Here is a 17,274-nt window from a genome sequence, read left to right as displayed (position 1 = left end):
GGGTCAACATTCACTGAGACGTTTTTATTATTAACGCAGAAACGTTGCAAATGTTAAATATCATCAGATCGATGATTGAAAAAAGTATTGTTTGTGTGTGTGTGTGTTTTAATAGTAGAACTCAGGAAAAGAGACATAGACAGACAAGGGACAAACAGCAAGGATGGAAAAGTCTGAATATTGATTACGAATACCGAGAACATCAAACGGAGCCAAGAGATATCGGGCGGGATTCTCCGTGCGCGGGAGTTTCTGCAAATGAAGGAACGAACGAATGAAGGAAAGAGTGAATGAAAATGGGAAATTGTCACAGGTCATGAGCTGCCAGCAAGCAGGACTGGGGAAGAAACAGTCAGATCAGTTATTCCATCCGAACGATCCCACTCCTTGCCCCGTGAACTATAACAATAATTACATCATCAACATTTCTGCCGTGCCTACAATTAACACAGGCCTGCCCCGGCCACAGGGAGGCGCTGCACGTGCGCCCGGCATCCCGGAGAATGGCTCAGGCGACCAGGAACACATCCCCCAAATGGGAAACGCAGAAAAATTTAAAAAATAAAAAAAATAAGTTTTTGCTCACGTGTTTCCCCTGGGGCAACTCTTCTGTCCAAACAGATCAGGACGAAATAAATCATCTGGAGGGTTACTGGTTGTTCTCTGTTTTTCTTTATTGTTACAATTCGCGAGCTCACTGTTGCTTTTTAATAGAACATCCAGGAGATGGGGGCTGGCGGAGCCCCCGGTTTCCGACGGGCGCGGGCGCATGTGGGCTGTCGTGCCGGGAACCCGGCGGCCACGGCCGTGCGGAAGCCAGTTCCGTCCAAGTTTGTGCCGTTGGAGGGACATGGTTAGAAGTTGAAAAAAGAGAAAAGCGATGTCCATTTGAAGCTCGCCTGTGAACTCTGCATGAACCGCTGGCATAATGCAGCTGATGACAAGCCAGTTATACCTTCCACTAAATTTGCTGTCTGGAATGAACTGAAATAGTGTTTGGTTTGTGTAATTACGTCCATCTATCTTTATATTCCAGCGGCATATCGCAAATTGAAAATACTAAAAATTGACTGTTGGTTCTGATATTTAATGATTGCCAAAGACAAGACGATGATTTATTGGTTACTTACCGATGTGACACATTTGCATCTTAGGAGACGGAGATTACTATTCCTTAAAATGCGGACGAGGCCTGATCATGTCTGATGGATTGATTTGATTTGCAAATGTAATCAAACTAATAAGAGGGAAAAAATGAGCAATAATGCCTTGTTTTTCAACTGGCAATCACTCCGCTGCCAACAAGGCTGATATCCCTGACTAAGCAGCCTTCACGCAGCCTTCCTGTCGCCTGGAATAAACAAAGGGATGCTAAGGGCTTGATGAGAGGATAACAGGCCGAGGGCGGATGCCACGCGGAGGCCGCGCCTCTGAACCGCGCCGCGCTGTGCGGGGCCGGGAGGAAAGTTAGCAGCAGGATATGCAATGCGACCTCAACAACCTCGAGAAAAGCCACCGCCGGAAATCGGCTCTGTATTCCCAGGTGGATTCAAGGCACATGAAGGACCTTTTCTTTTTCGTAATTATTTAATTTTTTTTTTTTTTTTTATTGATTTCATAAGAGGGAGGGAGGGAGAGAGAGAAAGAAACATCACTGATGAGAGAGACTCCTTGCAGGGCCGGGCGTGGCTCAGCGGTTGAGCATCGACCTAGGATCCAGGAGATCGAGGTTCGATTCCCGGTCAGGGCACAGGCCCGGGTTCCTGGCTCAACGTGCAGGAGGCAGCCGGTCAATGACTCTCTCATCATTGATGTTTCCATCTCCCTCTCTCCCTCTCTCTTCCTCTCTCTGAAATCAATAAAGATATTAAAAAAAAAAAAAAAAAAAGACAGAGTCCTTGATCGGCTGCCTCCTGCACACCCCCTACTGGGGATCGAGCCCACAACCCGGGCATGTGCCCTGGTCGGGAACTGAACCAAACCCTGACCTCCTGAGGACCTTTCCTTGAAGGAAAGGAACCCTGACTCCCTCGTGCAGTAAGCAGGCCTCTGTCCCTAAGGGACTCTGCATCTGAGACAGTTTTATTTACAATCCAAATGGGTTTAGAAGGGTCACATATAGTTGGTTTGAAAACAGCACCAAAAGCCTCCCAGCCAGCCCTGGCCCTCAGTTTAGGCCACAGAACAGCACTGGCGCAGGGAGCCCAGGGCCGGGGAGCCGCGCAGAGGCAGGCTCTGAAACACTGGGCCAGGAGGGTGGCCGACGTCCCACTTACTCACTCTCAAAGCACCTCCGTTAGACCCTTGAGGACGTGTGACAGAGAAATGAAAACCATGATCCTGAGTGAGCTGCAAAGCAACATCCTTGAAATCGAAATTCGGAAAGTATTCTGATAGCCGATCAACGATGCCTCGTAATCATAAAATGACAGAGAGGGTGTCCTAAGAACAGCGTCAGTGCAAGGCCCACGCGTAGTAGGCTCTCACTATATATTCTGGCTCGACGCGTGAGTGAATAGGTATTAGCTTGCTACAGAAAATATATCGCACGTGGTATTTGCATCAGGGAATTGAATACAAGGCGTTTAGGAAAATGCCAAACTGAATGTATAGAGCTGATTACCATATTCAGATACTACCCCGGATATTATCACAGTTGATGTTTGGAAGGTAACCCGTCACCCACGCTGAGCCCACAGAAAATGTAGTCAGCCGTACCAATACCGATACGCTATGATCGAATTCAAATTAAATAATAAATAACTCCGTCCTAAGTACATAAACTTGCCTTGGAAGTTTGAGGTCGAGTGTCATGGCAAATACAGAGATGTTAAGGCCTAATCCCTCACCGCGTGTAAATGGGTCGGATAACTGACCAGGTGAATTAAAACCCGTAAATTATCCGCAAGCTAATTTTAGCCAAATGTTCTCTATGCCGATCCACCAGAGACATGATTTTTCAAAGATCAGTATTTACGTAGCAAGTACCCTCGGAGATGCTTCGTAAATATCCCGTCGGGTGTTGTTTTATCCTTACGTCACCGAGGCACTGAGCTCTGTTTCAAGACGCTCCACTGAGCAAAGTTTTGGCCGCTCAGGGCTGCTGGCTGCGCTGGCCAACCTTCAGCGTCCGCAGTCAGAAATCTCTCTCCACTGCATCTCCCCGCAAGAAACAGAAGGACACTGAGCCAGACCTACAGCTACCTAGTCCCTCAGGAAGGGCTTTGATCTGATACCCCCAGACACTGCACCCGGTCGAGATCAAAGATTGACAAAAGATGGGTTTATCGCTTCTAACCTGTGGTGTAAAACTTTTTAAAAAATACACCACAATAATGTTTTCTGTAACATTTTCACTGCTATTTTACCTCTCAGAAATATATTGTCGGGATAAATAGGTGCACGTGTTTGTGCATAATGCAATATAATGCGGTATAACATAGTAAAGAGATAAAATTAAAATAAATTGCTAATATTTGATACTGTGCGTACGAATGTGCACCACTTTTCTGGGAAACTGGTAGCGACAACGATAAATGTGAACTGATGCCTAAGTGGGAGTGAAAGACCCGAGTTTCAGTCTCAGTGAGCTCGTGACTTTGCGTAAGTCCTTCATTTTTCCTGGTCTTAAGTGTGTTTATCCGTAAGTGAATGTACAAGTAAAGGCATTGAACATTTACTTTATTTTATATTATTATTTTTTTTCCCTCACTGAAGGACATTTTTTCCATTGCTTTATTTCAGAGTGGAAGGGAGGGAGAGAGAGGGAGAGAGAAACATCAGTGTGAGAGAGACACACCCACTGGTTGCCTCCTGCATGTGACCCTTTGGGAGCCCAGCCTGCAACCAAGGTAGGTGCCCTTGACCAGAATCGAACCCGGGAACTCTTGGGTCGGAGGCCTGACACTCTAACCGCTAAGCCAAACCGGCCAGGGCTGGACTGGGCCCTTTATATACATCAGGTCACCAAATCATCCTAGCAACCTGTAAAGTAGACATCCTATCCCATCTTATACGTAAACAAGCCAAGTCCACGCAATACAGCAACACCACGATTTAAACCAAGGTCTCCAACTCCGAGCACGGTACACGGCCCACCACAGCACACTGTCCCGCCTCTTTCTTAAAATGCAAAGTTCCAGCCAATGATCTCTAGGGGCCCTTCTGGCTCAATCATCTGAGAATTTTGGGGAGGGGGCAGGGGGAAGAGATTGCTCTTTGATATTATTCCATTTACTTAAAAAGGGTGACCCAAAGTTTCCTCTGGGCCTGTTTCCCCAAAAGCAAGCCCGTTTGAAAAACGTCGAAAACTCCATCACAAAGCCCTTTACATCGGAAGAGCAGCAAGAGAAAAGAAACCTGAAATGCTTTAAGGGATCGTCCCACGTTTCTCCACCAAAGGTTAAACCCGAGCAAACACCCTTCTGGGGTGTGTTGCATTTTTAGGTACACGCGACCCTGTTAAAGACACCCGGCCACGTGGCTCGGCCACGACACAGAAAACCAGGGAAATAAGTACGGTTGGACTTTTCTGCCCCTGATGTGCTGACTTGGTCGGGAGTCAGGATTTCCAGGAGCCCCCAGCTGCTCCGATGTCCCCCTGCCTCCCTCCTCAGCCCAGGCCACCATGTGCCCGGCCACAAACCTGCTGACTGGCGGAGGGGGCCCAGCACCGGAGGCAATTAATCCTCCCCTAATGTAGGTTAAGCAGGTGTGAAGCCGCCTTGCAGGGAGAGGGGGGAGCTGCTCTTCAGAGACACCCTGGAGTTACGCTGCTTAATTGGGCTCCAGTGACTAAAGCCGGGGAGCTGTGCCGCCGACCCGGGCACCCAGCTCCCCGCTCGCTACCTCTAAATCCAGGTGAAGAAACTGGTCCTTTCCCCTCCTTGATTTGACGATAGAAACAATTTACAGTTAGGATTTAATGCCTGCCTGGCAATGAAAATACGATTTCCCCATTGGAAGCAAAGCGGTGTGATTAGGGGGTAAAATTTCGGGATTAACTAGGTTGAATGGACTAGACGGCCCTCGGAATTACCCAGAGGTGGTGTTTATCCAGTACGTCTTTCTATTTCCCTAAATGACAGTGTGCTAGCACTTTTTAATTCATATAATGATAATACTGAACTGCACCCAAGGAGATCCAAGTATAAAACGAAAACCGAATACCCTTCTTACTTGGAGTTTGTATCCTTTATACATCATTCCTGACTCTTGCTGGAGGGAAAAAATAATAATAACCTGGTAAAAATAAATAAAACATAAAAGCTCTTGATTGCTTCAGAGAGAAAAAAAATAGTGTTTTGTGTGTGTGTGTGTTTTCAAGGAAAAAGAGAAAATTTTCTTAAGAGAACTAGCAAGGTATTATAAACAAATCGGAGGTATTATATCTTGCTTATCAAATAGCATAAACTTCTTAGAAAGTTCGGTCAATTAAAGTGATTTGGGCAGGTTAAATAGGATTTCCTGATGGGATTCTTCTAACTCAGGTGCATTTGCGACTATTGAAAACTGGTCTGAACTGGGGAGGAAGGGGATTGGTTTTAGGGAGACCAGATGTCTGCGGACACTCCTAGGGCCGTGTCAAGATGTTACCTGATTTGTAAAATGCTGCTGATGCGGATAGCTTGGTCTGCCTTGGACTCAGACTTATCGAAATTAAAAGAAAGGGACCAGTAACATACATAGTTAAAGGGAGGGCAGGGCCTAAGTGGACCCCAAGGCTGGTTTAAGAGGAAAGTTCATCCTGAACAGGAAGGAAGGGAATGGACAAGTTCCAGCAAGTTCCAGCTGTAGGTCCCACCTTCCCTCCTCCTTTCTCGACCCCAACAATCCCCCAGGAGAGGCGACGTGACAGTCCCTTCGATCTCGAGGTCAAGAGAAATCCTCGGCCACCCCTCCCGCCTCTCGCTCCTCCCCAGGGGTCCGGGGTGACTTCAGCTCCACTCTCCTTCCCCCCTGGTTCCTCCGCACCAGCAAAACCACACTCTGTACCTGGGACGCGGTGGGGACTCACTCACTTCACCTTGGTCCAGGAAGGAAGCAAGCTGATCGGGTCACATAAAAATAAACAAACACACACACAGCCAGCCCCGGCCGGTGCGGCTCAGGGGCTGAGCGTCATTCGGCCCAACAAGAGGTCGCCGGTTCGATCCCCAGTAGGGGCCGGGCAGGAGGCAGCTGGTCCATCTCGCATCTCTGTTTCTCTCCCTCTCCCTCTCCCTCCCTCTCTCTAAAATCAATTATAAAACATGTTAAAACACACACACACGTACTACGAGCACCAGCACTTCCAAGCTCCCCATTCCCTTTTGCGTGGGTTGAGGCGAATATTTATTTTCCCGAGTAATCAGGCTACTTCATAGCTTTCGGGAACTAATTTTGATATGTGTGATCCTGCATGACGCAGCTATTTTTGTCCACGGAACTATAACATATTGTACCAGAAATTCTCAGTTCAGCTGAGTAATACTTACACCCTCTTTGAAAAAGAAAACTCAGCAGTTACAATTTTTTTTTTTTTTAAGAAATCACTTCTCGGTGTGCGTTTCAACGGCGCTTTTAAACTGCTCCGGATTCTACAGAAAACTGTTCCTCTGATGCCTGAAGTCTCCAGCTGCCACACAATTTATATCTCTTTCCTCTGCTCTTTGTTTTTCAGCCATTTTCCCTGAATGTCAAAGTCAATTTAGTGCGTTTCACTTTGCTGAATAAATCAGAGGCGAAATCCTTGCTAAAAGTGAAAATTTGATTTGCTAAAAGGAGCTTAGGGCAACTATTAATCAATATATCCAGAGTGTCAAAGCCGAGGCCAGGATAGACATGCATTCATTTGGAGATTGGCTGAGGCAGATAAAGGGGGACGAGGGGGGAAAGTGCCACGGGCCCGCCGAAGGGGGGTGGGGTTCGGGTTGAAAAGAGGGTCAGAGGAGAGCAGAGTGGGAGGCGAAACACGTCCGCCTCTCACCGTGCTCGTCTCCCTCCAGTTCCCTTAGAGGTGGGGGCAGTTTTTTAATTAAGCATTGAAGCATCTGTGGATTATACTAATCAGATCAGCTCTTCTTCTCTTTTCAAAAGAATTCTTAAAATGTTCTTATTGATTTCAGAGGGAGAGAGGGAGAGAGAGAGAAACATCGATGAGAGAGAAACATCCATCGGCTGACTCCTGCTCGCCCCCTACTGGGGGTCGAGCCTGCAGCTCGGGTGGGAATCAAACCGGCAACGTCTTGGTTGCACAGAAGATGCTCGACCAACCGAGCCACAGGGCCCAGGGCGAGGTGCTATTTAGATATAACTCTCTCCGCCGGCGATGGCCTGCTTTCTGCACATCAAACCATCACCGCACGCTCACACACGTGGCAACACGCTTTGTGTTACAAATGGAATTTTAATCTTAGGGTAATTCTTTCCATCGCGTGTGTTCGTGTGTTTTTGCACGCATTGCAATCGCTGAAAGGTACAATCAATTTAAGATAAGTAACGGGGATCTACAAAACAAATCTTCCACAACTTTGGCTGCGGGATGAGAGAATCTTTAAAATGTTCTCCACATGAAATGCTTTAGAGCAATGGATGTATCTTTAAGCAGCGTCGTTAGCAGTAAATGTTTTAAAATAGTCTCCCACAAATTTATATCCTAATGTGGAGCTCGTTTATCCATGCTCTTCAGCGATTTCTGTCATTTCTGGAAAAGCCTGAGTACTTCTGTTGGGAAAAATTTAAAAAGCCAAATCAATGAGCAGTTTTTGAAGCGCTCAACTAAGAATTTCACAAAATATGTTGTGAATGAGAAATATCGGCTTCTATACTTTAGATTTCTGTTTCTAAAGTGAGTCTATATAAAGACTGTTTTATCATATTGTTTTACTGGTGTGGCTTTCTTTTAGAGCTTAACATTTCCTGCTTTGCCGTGTATGAAGCAAAATTGTAGGGTTTTATTTTCTGTTTGCTGTCACTACAATAGAGACAATTTTTAAAATGTGCCTAACTAGGTCCCAAACTTGACCAGAGTAACCTTTCTTTAGTAGGAAATTATTTAATTTGTCATGTTAAAAATAAACAAACCCAGCCGGGCGTGGCTCAGAGGTTGAGCATAGACCTAGGATCCAGGAGATCAGGGTTCGATTCCGGGTCAGGGCACGTGCCCAGGTTGGGGGCTGCAGCCGGTCAATGACTCATCATTGAGGTTTCTATCTCTCTCTCTATCTCTCCCTTCCTCTCTCTGAAATCAATAAAGATATATTTTAAAAAAATAAAAATAAAAATAAAAATAAAAATAAAAATAAACAAGCCTGCCTGGGGTGGGGATGGGAGGGGGATGCGGAGTCGAAGGGGACAATGGGGGAGAAAAGGGGACACCAGTCATTCTTTCAGCAATAAAGATAAATTCAAAGAAATAAAATAAATCAAAAATAAAATAAATAAGTGACCAAGCCTACCCGAAAGTCTGTCCCACTTGATAAAGGGCAAGCTGGCCTAAAATGCATTCACTCACTTAATTGTGCAAATACCTTCCTATGCTTTTAAAGGAAACCGTCTGGCGAGACCCACAAATGCACTCGAGCCACTTATGTAGGTCAGCTAATGTGGGTGACGCTCTCCGCAGCGCCATCGGACGAAGGGCGTCCTGCATTTTGCGCAGGAAGTTCCCGTCCATGATAATATTTTAATCAGCTGCAGACAACAGCAATGGCCGATGTGACTGCTGCCTGACAGTCGCCTGGCCCGGCTCGGGCGCTGGCCGGGCCTCCGTCCCTGGGCACGGCCCTTTCTAGAAAAAGGGCCAGCGGTGGCCGGGAAAGAAGTGCAGCGGGCGAGGCTCTGCGTCTGCACAGAGGAGAGGTGGGGCGACGGCCCCCGTTTCACAGCTCGTCATGTTGTGTTAACAGGCGCTTAGGCCGGGACAGAGAGGGGAATGAAAAGGAGCCAGGAGCCAGGCACCAGGAAAGCGGGGCGCGGGCAATTTCTCAGGGTGGCAAAGGGCGCTCTGGGGGGGCGGTCACCCTGAGGGAGGGCTATTAGGGCCCCTCGCCTGCTCTCCTGCCCTCGCGATCCTCCGAGGAGAGTCAAGCGCATTTTCTAAAGCCCTTGTGATCTCCCCCCGCCTTTTAGATAAAGCCGGGGTCACGCTTCCTAACAACACACTTTTCCATTTATGGGATTTATTTAAGGAAGTCAACTAATTCTATTTACTGATTTTTAAAAAAGGGGGGCCCACTCCCTATGTATTTTTCAATGTGCTTTTTTGGTGTTGCTGAATTCTTTACTTTTTCCTGTAGCGAAAGCAAGTGTACAAAATAGGACATTCCCAGGGGTGCAGAAAGACCACTGATCTGATCTTAGATGTTAAACTTGATTTTTAAAAAGTGTGTGTGTGTCACCCTGGCCGGCGTGGCTTGCTTAGGCTGAGCATCATCTTGGGCTCTGAAATGTCACCGGTTCGATTCCCCGGCAGGGCACACGCCCAGGTTTGGGGTTTGATCCCCGGTTGGGCTGTGTATGGGAGGCAACTAATTAATGTTTCTCTCTCTCTCTCTCTCTTCCCCCCTTCCTCTCCCTTCCTTTCTCTCTAAAATCAATACAAACATATTTTTTAAATGTGTGTGTGATATTACACAAACAGAACAGGCTAGGACAAAGAGAGCAAAGGCTTAAATTTTTGTGCTGATAAAAACAAAACAAAAAAAGGTTTCTCTACCGTTACAAAGAGTTTTGAAGTTAAGACTAAGACCGGCAAAATCGCTGCTCTGATTTGGCTTAACTTCCAGCTCCGACCCCGGTTATCAGGTCGGGGTCACGTTATCCAAAACTCCCTTTTACTTTTACCGAGGCAGAAACGTGACTTCCACCTTTACGTTCTCTCTGTCTGTGCGCCCCCCATCCCACGCCGCTCTGCTGCTGCACCCGGCACCCCTGAACCAGGGCACAGCGGCACCCGGGGAGCAGGGCCCCCTTCTAACCCAAGTCACCGCGGGGCGCACTTATTGTTCGAGAGGCACAAAGGACCTCGGCTCGTTCCTGTTCTGCTAATCCCTCTCTGAAAAGCCCAGATACTCCCTGCAATCATCTCAAGCACCTTCGGGGTATCACAAAAAACCAGAGCTGCGAGTCATCAGGCCACAGAGGCCCATTCGGGCACTTTCCGTAGACAGCAGATAACGTCAGCGCTCGCCAATGCTAAGCCCCGGTTCAGGCTGAACGCATAATCGTACGGCAATTGTTTCCACCGCCGCTTCTGCTGTTGCTCAGGGTTATTTAAAGCGACTGTCTTCACAGAAGTCACTGGAGCCCCGCTACGGTGACACATCCCTTTGTAAGCTGACGCCTTGACTTCGATGCACAACTGGACCCACGGCCTCGGCGCTGACCTTTTCTCTCCAGCGGGCGCTGGGAGGAGGTGTCGAGTTTTACGGGTCCTGACCGTGGAATGTCTGCAGCGCGTCCGAATAGTGGCTTAATGACTCCCTTAAACCAGGGAGCGCGTGGGGACAGGTTTTTCCAGTGATGGGTGGTTTAGCGTCCCTGTGGCGTAGCCTTCCATGCTGCTGCTCTTAGTAACAATATCATCATTATTATTCTAGAATAGTTCTTTCATGTGCAACCCACAGGACACTAAACCACCCTGGTTCGGCTGCAGGAAGTAAGGCTGAATGTACGCCCTGCAGGCACTGGACTTGTGTGGGCTTGGGCTGGTCTTTCTACCCCTCTCTGCCTCACATCTCCCTGTTTCTTTGCCCTAAGGGGGTAATAACCGATTCCTGGGTCAGAGCAATGGTTCTCAGTTGGGGACAGGCACAACTCTGCCCCCCAGAGGACATCTGCAACATCTGAAGACACTTTTGGGTGTCACAATTCAAGGGTGGTCATGGGTAAGGCAAAGGATGCTGCTAAACATCCTACCACCAAGGGACAGTCCCCACAACAGAGGACAATCTGTTTCCAAACAGAAGTAGTGTCAAGGCTGAGAAACCCTGGGTTGGAACAAAGAACGAACAATGATACTTTAGACACGTAAATATATGTGTGTGTATGTATAAAATGATAAACCCGTGTGGCTCAGCGGTTGAGCATCGACTAGGATCCAGGAGATCGCGGTTCGATTCCCGGTCAGGGCTCATGCCTGGGCTGCAGGCTCCTGGGTCCCCAGCAGGGGCGGGCAGGAGGCAGCCGGTCAATGACTCTCGTCATTGATGTTTCTCTCTCTCTCTCTCCCCCTCTCTGAAATCAATAAAGACATATTTTTTTTAAATGATAAGATCTATAAATGTAAATGACTACATATATATATTGATTATCCTAAAAAAGTACCTGTGGACATTTCAACAAATGTTAGTTTTATGTCTTTTGGCTCTAAAACCCCTCATCACACTTTCCTCCCGGATAAATGTATATTTATCATTCAAGAAAATTCGGGCTGTCCCCACTGCCACCGCTCCCAAATGTCGTAACGTCTCACAGCCTATCTTTTTTTTTTTTTTTTGCTTTTTCTAAAAGTCAGATAGACGTGACAACAATCCCGATGCAATGTCAACAACCCCTGTGATCCCATCCTCCCACTTTTTGCACACCCGGCGACTCTTGTGTAGGTATCGTCTGAAGCACACACCCCAGAGCTCACCTATTTAACTAGTTTTGACTTAATTTGGGGTGCTTTGTTAGCAAACAGTGTAAGACAGAGTAGCTGGTATAATACAGAGTGATGTTTAAATTAGTTTACAATTTGCTTGGCCTCATCTAGAACAGCACCGAACAAAGCCATTCAGAGATGTCAGCTGTGTTCCTAACCACCGTAACAAATCGTCGCCCGAACGCTGCACACCTAATGACTTCAAATTAGCTTCGCCGCGATGCTGCCTGACAGTTCGTTACGACTGTTAGCAGCAGAGCTGGCGTATCATGACCAATAAATTGGTTTCAGTGTGGGCTGGGAAAGGGACTTCCATCAATTTGATTAAAGAAATTACCGTAGCATTCAAAGCAGAAAGACAAACTAGTTTAAGGAGACAGAAGTAAGTTAACCGTATACCAGAGAAAAACACCACTCACCGTGGTTCAAAAACTTTCTCATGAACTCTGTGAAGATCAAAAGCCAAGCAAACAAAAAAGGAAAAATTCGAATCTACTACGCTGCCCAAAATCTGCGGCCAGGCGTAGGTTTGCTATGACAGGACGGGCCAAGAAAAGAAAAGTCATAGGCGATTGTAAAATGCTGCTCTTACGTTACCAGATGAGAAAATATCCTATGTCAGTGTAACATTTCTTTTTCTAATTTCTGTATAGATTCACGGCGAACAACTAACTGTGAACCAAAGCAGAGCCCGTGACTGTGAACAGGACACAAATAAACAGTAAAAACAGGCAGTTATTCTTAACACACACACACACACACACAAAGGTGCATTAGACTAATCTTGACAGAAACCCTTTTTGACATGAAAACACAAAGTAGAAGCCTTTCCTTAGGGGAAAGCTCAGAATTTTTAAGGAAGAAAGAAGTGAGCGTTTAATTACATTTTCTTTATCTTACATTGGCAATGGCACCTTCAAACAGGCAAAGATAGTCAACGAGAGCTCACATTGCTACCGACATAAAAAGGTTTATGTTCTACGAAGCTCAGCAAAGCGCTGCGTGAAATACGATAAAAACAGATGGAAAGGTTAAAAACCATCCTAACGAGAGAGAAATTTAGAATTTGCCGAAATGGACGTATACAACCTAGGGAGTTAACGGCAGCCTTTTCAGGTTCATTGTTCATTTCCCTCCCTCCCCCCGGAACGTGTACCTGGAATATGCTTCGCCCATCCGATGATGACCACCAGCTCTCGGTCGGCCAGGTCGCACAGTGTGGTGAGGGCTTTGATGTCACTGTCGGGGACGGTAGGGTCGGGCATGGCATAGATCTTCTCCGGTTCAGCCACCAACAAATGGGAAACAATCTTGTTATCTGCAGGATCAGACCAGAGCACTACAAGATCACTAGCAGCAGCACCCTTCTTCTACAAACCTCAAAGCGCGTTGCGTCTGGGACAGTAATCAGATCGCCTACAAGAAACCCAACGTGTCCCACTCGGGGTTCGGCACGGGGGCGTCAGGCCGTGCTCGGGGCAGCTCCTAGCAAGGCCGGAGCTGCTGCAGCCGTAACAGCGCCACTCTTTCTCTGTCTTCTTTGCTCTACCTGCCTTTGTGGGAAGGAAGCATTGGTCCTAGAATGAAATTAGTTTTATAGCAAACAGATAAGAAGCGTTAGGTGCTCCCTGGGTTTATGCTTTGACCCTTACATGGGATTTGGGGGAGCAGATTAAATAGTATACGACAGCTTTAAAATAAAAATACACAGTAAATCCCCGAAACCTAGACGATCATGTGGAAGGCAAAGAACTTCTAAGTGCCCGGAGTCATAATGGGCACGAAAGTCATTAATTGTCTTAATTCCTTTAAAGAAAAGAAAAGGTCAGGCCCTTCTCCCTGGGTGAATTACGGACCAAATAACTCTATCTCTGTGGGATGCATTAAACAGGAATTTCTTTTCTTTCGCCCTCTCCCCACACAGCCAGCCAATCTCCCAAAAATAGCCGGTATCGGTTTCTAGAAAAGCACTCCTACTTAAATGTTACAGCATTTTATCTTCAGAGCTTCGGATTCTTTAACTCTCTATTTTCATCTGTTGTCTTTCGTTCATTCTCTGGTTCAGATTTATCTGTCAGAAACTGATGATATATGTTTTAAAAAACCTTCATAAAATAAACACTAGAGACAAATGAAAAGCATCCCATCAGATGTGTTTTACTGCTCGGGGCCATGCGCGGGTTTATGGAGGGGGCTGTAAAGGCTTGCTAACCGAATGCTCTTTCTTGTTGGCCCTATTTTCAATTTCTGTGTGTCGCTTTAGATTTTCACACTTTCTGCTAAGTGAGGAGATTGACATGGGGCAGAATAAACCCCAATAATATTTCTATGTCCTGTGTACTGTTCCTCTAAAAAAGGGGCCATTAAATGGGATTTTTGTGAGCAGAGCTAAAGCTGCCTCTGTTCCTATTCCTTTTACTGTAAGTTTTTAACTTTTTAACCCAAATTGAAAGACTTCCTATACATCAGAATAGAAAACGTAGCATTCTTTTAAGCTCCTTGAACACAGTAACGAGGAGACTTATCCAAACTGTAAAACATTTTTTTTCTGACATATTTTAAAATTGTATTATTATGGCTGCCATAGAAATTATATTTATTGCAAATAAGCAATAGATAACCATTCACTGGCAGTAATATTCAATTATCATTCAACTGCAGATTGGGGGGAAATATTCCCAAATGCCGTATTTTCTAGTAAAAAAAATGAAGATAAATAGAGATTCTTTTTTTTTTTTTTTTTAAACTTGCAGGATCTGCAGAGAATGGCGTTGGCTTCTTGTATGTGCTATAGAAACAACACCCTGTATTTTTAGTTACGCTTGGAAAAGTTTCAGCTTTCGTGGCTCTGACAACACAAGGAAGCCTGTCAGCAACCACTAGATTCTCAGGATGAAAGCAAAACACAACAATAAAGGGCAAAGACACGCAGCCGAAGGAAATCCTGATTCTAGCTCTTAACACAGGATAAACGCCACCTGTTTTAGCCAAGTCAACGGATGCTTGACTTGGGGTCAGAGAAATTGGGTGGCAGCTTGGAAAGTCCCATCCTTCAGAAAACGGAATTAGCCAGCAGCACTGCTTCTAGGTAAATCTTATTTAATGTTTCCCTAATTAGAATCAATAGAACCCAATTTCCACTCTTGGGCTTGTGTGGCACACAATCCGTCAGCTTCCAGAAATCTCCCCCAGCCACTTCCTGCGCGAGGCCCACACGCCGTCCGTCTCTTGACACTTATCGGACGGGATCTGAAAATTAAGTTTTATAAATGTTTGTTACAAAAACACACTAATTGGATGGACTCGGGAAAATTAACACGGAGGCCTTGAGGTAATGAGGAATGATTTATAGGAGTCCTCTTTATCTCAGACAAACGCAGCTCAGTGAAATTGCTGTAATCTCCTTAAAGGCACTTGACAAGCCACTTCCCAATTCCTCGGGTTTTCGCAGAAAACCGGAGATGTTCCTTTATCGCGGGCTGGTTGGTGCGCAGTTTCCTCTCCGTAGAAGAAATTATCAATGGCTTTAGTCAACGTTTGCATAAAATGAAGGAGGGATGGGCACCCTGTGCACTATCGGATCCAGGGAAACGAAACCTCTGATGAAATTAAGCATTCGTGTTTATTGCATTTTACTGTATTATCAGAAAGGGTTTTTTTTATTTTTTTTTTATTTTTTATTATAACGTGCAAAATCTGCTTAATGCAGTCCGAGATCGTCTTTGCAGAATGCCAAACAGCTTACGCAGGCTGAGGGGAAGCCGCCAGATTGGACAATTGAAGGTATAATCAACGTAATGTTTTTTGGAAAGGCAAAAGGAAACTATGCCATATGTTCACTTAAGCTTTAATTTTATGTAAAACTGGTTGTTTTGCCTTTGACACAGCTGAAATGTCCTTTCGTTTACAGTTCAGGGTCTGTTTTATTTATTTAACGGATCCCCAGATGCTGACTGTACCGAGTGCAGCAGCGACCCCTCCTGGAGGCTCCGAATCAGAAGCCGACACTTTCGCTCTTGCCTTGAAAGCAGGTAAGAAACACACGCCCGGGTCTTTCCTGGAGCCGCCACGGATGCGGTTTCGTCTGGCGAGTGCCGGTTGTGTCTTCGAAGCCAAAGGCAGCCACACGTGAGGGCTGTCCCCGCGGAGGCTCTTCCCAGTGCCCAATATGAACTCTTTGCATAAACCTCCTAAAACGCTAGGGCTGTTGCCCAGCAGCTGCGAGCTGATTTTTCAGAAAATGGGCTACAGGTATTGCCTCAATCTATATCCCGGCTCTTTTAGTTAATGGCGAGTAGAACGGGGCTTGCCTTTTAGCAACATACCATCACCCCTTCGAATTGCAACCTGGTATTATGAAACCACGGGCTCTTTAAAAACAATTCATGACGCCCATAAGGGCCCCTGAGACGGAACCGTCAACCTATGCTTGTTATTAGCTGGGCCCGTTCTTGTTTTAATCCATCGCTGGCTAGTGTGTTAACCTTCTCTAGCTCCAAATTAATGAGGCTCCTAATGTATTTTCATTGGGAGGTTGAGCAGTCAAACTCATTTAGTTAGCGCAAACTACAAAAATCGCTTTCTTGTGAAATCTGAAAACGAGCAGCTCCAATGAACTAATGATCACAGCATGATCCATTTTATGTACCCCTGAAAATAAAGATAACCGGTAAATGTGAAACCCGCACCGCGTAAGCGATGCCTTAAAACACGCGCGCTTCCACAAAGCGACTGGGTGAGAAAAGGTGGGCGGGAGAGACCCAGAGGAAAGACAAAGATAATTAGTCTCAGAGGCAGTCTTTGGGAAGGGAGCCGCGGCCTCCTTGGAGTGGGTGGGGTGGGCAAGCCCAAACCGACTCACACGGAGCCGGCGGGGCTCGGGGGGCCCGATGCGTCTGCTGTACTTACATGGCTTCTTGGCTGGCTGAACCAGCTGAGGGTTCAGGTACGGGCTGTTCTCCGCGTCTATTCTGCGCTTGTACTTCTGCCGACCTCCACGCACTCTGTCCAGACGCACCCCTGCGGGCAGAGACGGTCGCAGGTTTACTACGGAGCATCTTTTAAAACCGATTCAATACAAAGACAGGATCACCCATGGGCGCCGGGGAAACGGACAGTCAACGCACAACGGTCCGGGGGTATTAGAGGGATGTGGAAAAGTGGTGGCTAAACCTAGATGGTCACGGTTGGAAACCAAATCTAGCCGAGGATGGTAAACCCGACAGGCATTTTATGCAAGGCAATCAAAGCCACAGTCGAACAGCAAAGAAAAAGCACAGTTTCACGTGAATTAATCCAAAGAAACTGGTTTTCAAATGAAAGACAATGGCATGTTGCATCGTCTTTGGCAGGGACCCCTGAAAGCTCAGTAGGGGGCTCGGGTAGACCAGCTGACCAGCTAGCGGACCCTGGCGCCTAGTGGGGGCTTTAATGTGGGCCCGTGGGACTGGGCTGCATTGCAAACACCATCAGGCCCTGCGGATGACATGCATGGATCGTTCTGTATTAGCATGCCTTGTATTAAGATGTCTCAGAAGGGGAATGTTATTTAACATTTTGGGGCACAACTGTATTTCCTTTCAAACGAGAGAAAAGTGGGAGTGGATTTGGGCCAAGCACAGGACAGGAAAGGGAGCCTCCTGGAAGCA

At 46.5% G+C, this 17,274-nt stretch overlaps 1 protein-coding gene across 2 annotated transcripts in view; it reads right to left on the bottom strand.

The window, feature by feature from the left end:
• ESRRG (estrogen related receptor gamma) overlaps nucleotides 1-17,274 on the bottom strand; it is a 362,114-nt gene that overhangs the window by 28,962 nt on the left and 315,878 nt on the right. For both annotated transcript variants that reach the window (XM_016221218.2, XM_087828957.1), the window contains exons 4-5: nucleotides 16,535-16,645; nucleotides 12,783-12,944 (exon numbers count right to left, since the gene is read on the bottom strand). In XM_016221218.2, the coding sequence (XP_016076704.1) occupies nucleotides 12,783-12,944; nucleotides 16,535-16,645 (273 nt within the window). The remainder of the gene's footprint in view (nucleotides 1-12,782; nucleotides 12,945-16,534; nucleotides 16,646-17,274) is intronic.

Source organism: Miniopterus natalensis, chromosome 21 (assembly GCF_054644295.1).
Source record: "Miniopterus natalensis isolate mMinNat1 chromosome 21, mMinNat1.hap1, whole genome shotgun sequence".
In the NCBI taxonomy this organism is placed as follows: Eukaryota; Metazoa; Chordata; class Mammalia; order Chiroptera; family Miniopteridae; genus Miniopterus; species Miniopterus natalensis.
Note: the sequence above shows the minus strand (reverse complement) of the source record. Positions and strands in the feature narration are given on the sequence as shown.